At 31.0% G+C, this 4,493-nt stretch overlaps 1 protein-coding gene across 1 annotated transcript; it reads left to right on the forward strand.

Moving 5' to 3' along the window:
• On the forward strand, positions 2,211-4,187 carry LOC109239198 (60S ribosomal protein L36-2-like). Its single transcript, XM_019405750.1, has 4 exons — positions 2,211-2,316; positions 3,070-3,173; positions 3,333-3,532; positions 3,669-4,187. The coding sequence occupies exons 2-4, from the start codon at positions 3,072-3,074 to the stop codon at positions 3,697-3,699; spliced, it is 333 nt and encodes a 110-aa protein (XP_019261295.1). The 5' UTR covers positions 2,211-2,316; positions 3,070-3,071; the 3' UTR covers positions 3,700-4,187.

The raw sequence follows: 4,493 nt of genomic DNA on the forward strand, positions 1-4,493 counted from the left end.
TTCTCGCACTCACCGACCACCCCCAACTCCGCCCCCTCCCACCCTACCCAACCCTAAAAAAGTTTTTTTTTGTTTTCTGCCCAACTCCAACCCCCGTCCCTGCCCCTACCCCCGCCTCCGAAAAAAAATATTTTTAATATATTTTTCAGTTTTAGCTTTTTTATTTATCGGTTTAAAGGTTCAAATTTTACAAGTTCCAAAGTTATGATTTCGGAGGTTTATGTGTTTGGAAGTTTAAGGGTTTAGAAATTATAAAGTTTACGGGTTAAAAATTCCGCGGTTTCGAAAGTTTAGCGGTTCGAAAGTTTATAAAAAATATGGGTTCAGAAGGTTGTTGGTTTGAAAGTTTATGGCTTCATGTTTATTATATCTAAATTACTTATGAATACTCTTGAGAAGGCATTTTCCTTAATTTGCGTACCAAACACCGAAAAATGAATAAGATTACTACTTATTTTCCAAGAAAACATTTTCCACGGTAAACATTTTCCGTTATACCAAACACACCCTTAGTCTACTTTTTCTTCTGAATATGGATATATTGTTACAAGAAAAATAACCATGTAAAAAGTATTAGTGAAAACGTTGGTCACATAAAACACAAGATTGTCAAAAGTTTATTAATTTTTAAGAATGATCGTGTATAGAACAATTTATGTATGCCTCAACTATCCCATGAATACATTTTTTTTAGTGAACACACAAAAAGTCCAGAAATTTATTATTATGGCAAAGACCATTGTTCAAGTGTAAAAATAATTTATGTAGAAAAAACAGAACTAATTTTGAGTAGTAGGGTCGAATTATTTAAATTTCAGTGTGAATTCGAAGATCTATTTTAATTCACTTTAAGTACAATTACAGGCTATAACTTATGGTTTTTATAAACAAAAAAAAAATCTAATATTTAAAAATATCATAAATACTACACTATCTTATAAAACGGATTAAAGAAGTAATAATCCTATAATCCCCCCTCCCCCGCCCCGAAACTTTGAGGGGGTTTGGATTGACTTATTTAAGTGTTTATTGGCTTTTAAGCACTTTTTCAGTTTGTGTGGTGTTTGACAATGATAAAAAGTGCTTAAAAATACTTACTTTTAGGCATAAAAAGTACAAAATAAGCCAAAAGTCAAAAGTTGGGTATTACCAACTTATGACTTTTGGCTTTTAACTTAAAAGTTATAGTACTTTTTATAAACCAATCCAAACACCCTCTTTTTCTAAGAAAGGGTGCCTTTGTTACATTTACAAGTTTTGAAGGTGCCATCTCTACAAATAGAAACCATGTGGGCTTTATCATCAAAATATTATCGTACTTATTTCATCTATAATCTATAAATAATAAATATAAATAATAATAAAAAATAAATAATATATTAAAAACACGAAAGCCTTTAGCGAAATGTCGTTCGCCTTTTTTATCCCTTTAAAATAGAGTTTTCACTAGACAAAATAGTTATTTAATTATTTTCCTAATATATAGAAATAATCATTTTATTATTTTCCTTATGTTTAAGAATAATTATTTAATTATTCTCCTAATATTTAGAACTTTAATTTTTCTAACTCTTTCCAATTTTAGAATATAGATTCTAATATTTAGAATCTAACTCTTATTATGATTTAATTATAAGCAAATTGAAATAGAAGAATTATGCTTAACTTACGTCTCCAATTTGTAAGTAAAAGAAAGTATCCTCTTTTATTTAGGAGTTAAAAGTATTTTGGCAATCAAATAATATTCAATTATTTAATTTAGTAAGAGCTCCTAATATTAAGAAATTTAAATTATAAATCTCCTACTTAGTATTTAAAACATTAAAATTAACTAATATTTTAAGGACACACCTTCGATTTTATTATTGTTTGTTAAATAATTTATAGCCGATCATAACTTTAAAACCAATTAATTCAATACAATTAAATTATCTTAGTAAAAGTAAAAATAAAATAAATATATCTTCTACAAAATTTATGTACCAAAATATAAAAACACATTCTTAAATACTAAATTATCATTCACTATTATGATATTCTTTAACTCAATATTAAATGTTAGAACTAGTTCAAAATGATATTTAACAATTGCACGTTAGATATATACAGTTTAATAATATTATTATAATTTTTCAAAGTTTATATTTTTTTGATGTGGAGTACGCGCAAAACGCTTACTCAAAAACTAGTTAATATCAAATATCAAAACTACCCTTCTTCCCGTCAACATGCAGAATATATAAATGCTGTATATATTGCAATCGGAAAAACCCTAGCTCTCTTCTGGCTGCTGCCGGGCAACTTTTTATTTCTAAGGTCAGAACCTGAATTAAACTTAAAGTCTAAGATCTTTTAAGTTTTTGTTTTCCAATTCTGTTTTTTTCTATTATCTGCTTAATTAGTACAGTTCAATTTGAGCTGATTGGGTTAGTGTGTGATATTATCTGCTTAATTAGAAATTCTGTGCTTCTTTTACTATATTAGAATAGACATATAGTATTAGATATTATCAAAGTGATCCTTTGAAAACGAGCTTGTTCAGCTTCTGCAGTTTTCTTTTATTCTTTCTTGCTATATTAAAGTTAAGCTAGGCAGTACTTGATGAAGAGAGATGCTATTTTTGTAGTATTAAGCTATTTGACATAAAGGGTAGTTGAATGTCTAATTCGGTGATTTTATCGGAAAGGAAATTGCTTAGTTTGTTAAGGCCTGGAATGTTTTGACGAATAGAGATGTAATTTTCGATATAAAACAGAATAGGGATTTAAGTTTCCATTTTTAACCAGTTTGACTCAAAAGGGTAGTTCAATCTCCATTTTGGTGATTATGTTGTGGATGAAATTACTTGGTTATGTTTACTTAAAGACCTTTGCGGGAAGAAATAAAGTTAGTTTGATACATTTTCTACTCCATATGTTCTACTATTTAAGTATGAGTCATTGATGCATGTATAGTGTTAAAGCAGTGTATGACCAGAACCAGACACGTGACCATGTGTCTATCGTAGTTGAACAATTGCTGCTTACAATCAGCAGTCTGGTTTTTTTAATATGCATTGGGTATTTGTAGGAATGGCTCCGAAGCAGCCAAATACAGGCCTTTCTGTGGGCCTTAACAAAGGACATGTTGTTACTAAGAAAGAGTTGGCGCCCCGCCCTTCTGATAGGAAAGGGGTAAGTCGTTCTCTTTTCATACTTGATCTCTGTCTTTTAATGTTTTGGATGTTAGACATTCTGGATATCTAAATGATCAAAAAGAAAAAGAGATTCTCAAATAACTAAATCCATTAAGATGACTTGTAATAGTTTTGTTTCTCTTTGTCTCTTGTTTAGAAAACCAGCAAAAGAGTACATTTTGTTAGAAGCCTTATCAGGGAAGTAGCTGGTTTTGCACCTTATGAGAAGAGAATTACTGAACTTCTTAAAGTTGGAAAGGACAAACGTGCTCTTAAAGTAGCCAAGAGGAAGCTGGGCACTCACAAGAGAGCAAAGAAGAAGCGTGAAGAGATGTCTAATGTTCTTCGTAAAATGAGGTAATCGACAGCATTTTCAACTCGGATAATATACTTTAGAGTTCTCAATCAGTTTTTTCCTTGTTTCCCCTGTTCCTGCGTTCTCATACCATTGTGCGTCTGGCTAGGTGCTTATCTTTGTTTTTTTGTGATCCAGGGCTGCTGGAGGCGGTGAAAAGAAGAAATGAGTTGCATGTTAAGACCTCCTCATGAAATTTTAGGTCGAAAAAACTGCTTAGCAAAAATTTATTTTAGTATCTTTTTTGAACTGAAAATTTTGATTTTATCATTTTTATTTTTATTTGGATGTTGAAGCACCTAGCCCTCAGCTTTTTGTAATTTGTTGTTTTAGAATGAGAATGGTTCGAGATTTCTAACGTTTAGATTTTGCAACTATTTTTACCAGGTGAATTAAAATGTATTTAGGCACATATTACTGATATATAGGTACTCTAGACTCTAGGGATTCACCAATAGTGGCTGGTCAAGGCAATGATGAATATCTTCTTCCTGCTATGATGAAGTCCTAAAACTATGATTTGGTGGAATCCTGAATCTGATTCAGCAAAATTGCAAAGGATTTTCTGAGCGGTACTTAATGGTTCTCTCAATATTTGCTATAGTTTTGAAATGTTGAACCCCAGGCCTTATCCTTTTCTAAACAATAGATTCATATTGAAACATTTGGTGGTTCAGCTTGATATTATTTGAAGATTGTTTGCCATTCAGCTTGATAGTCTCTTTCTAATTAGGACTCAAATGCAATTGGTATATAGGTACTCTAGACTCTAGAGATTTGCCAATAATGGCTGGTCAAGGCAATGAATGTACATCTTCTTCCCACAATGATGAAGTCCTAAAACTATGATTTGGGGGAATCCTGAATCTGATTCAGTGAAAATGCAAAGGATTTTCTGAGTGGCACTTAATGGTTCTCAATGTTTCCTCTAGTTTTGAAATGTTAAACCAGGCCTTATCCTTT

The sequence above is a fragment of the Nicotiana attenuata genome, chromosome 1, assembly GCF_001879085.1.
Source record: "Nicotiana attenuata strain UT chromosome 1, NIATTr2, whole genome shotgun sequence".
Lineage (NCBI taxonomy): Eukaryota > Viridiplantae > Streptophyta > Magnoliopsida > Solanales > Solanaceae > Nicotiana > Nicotiana attenuata.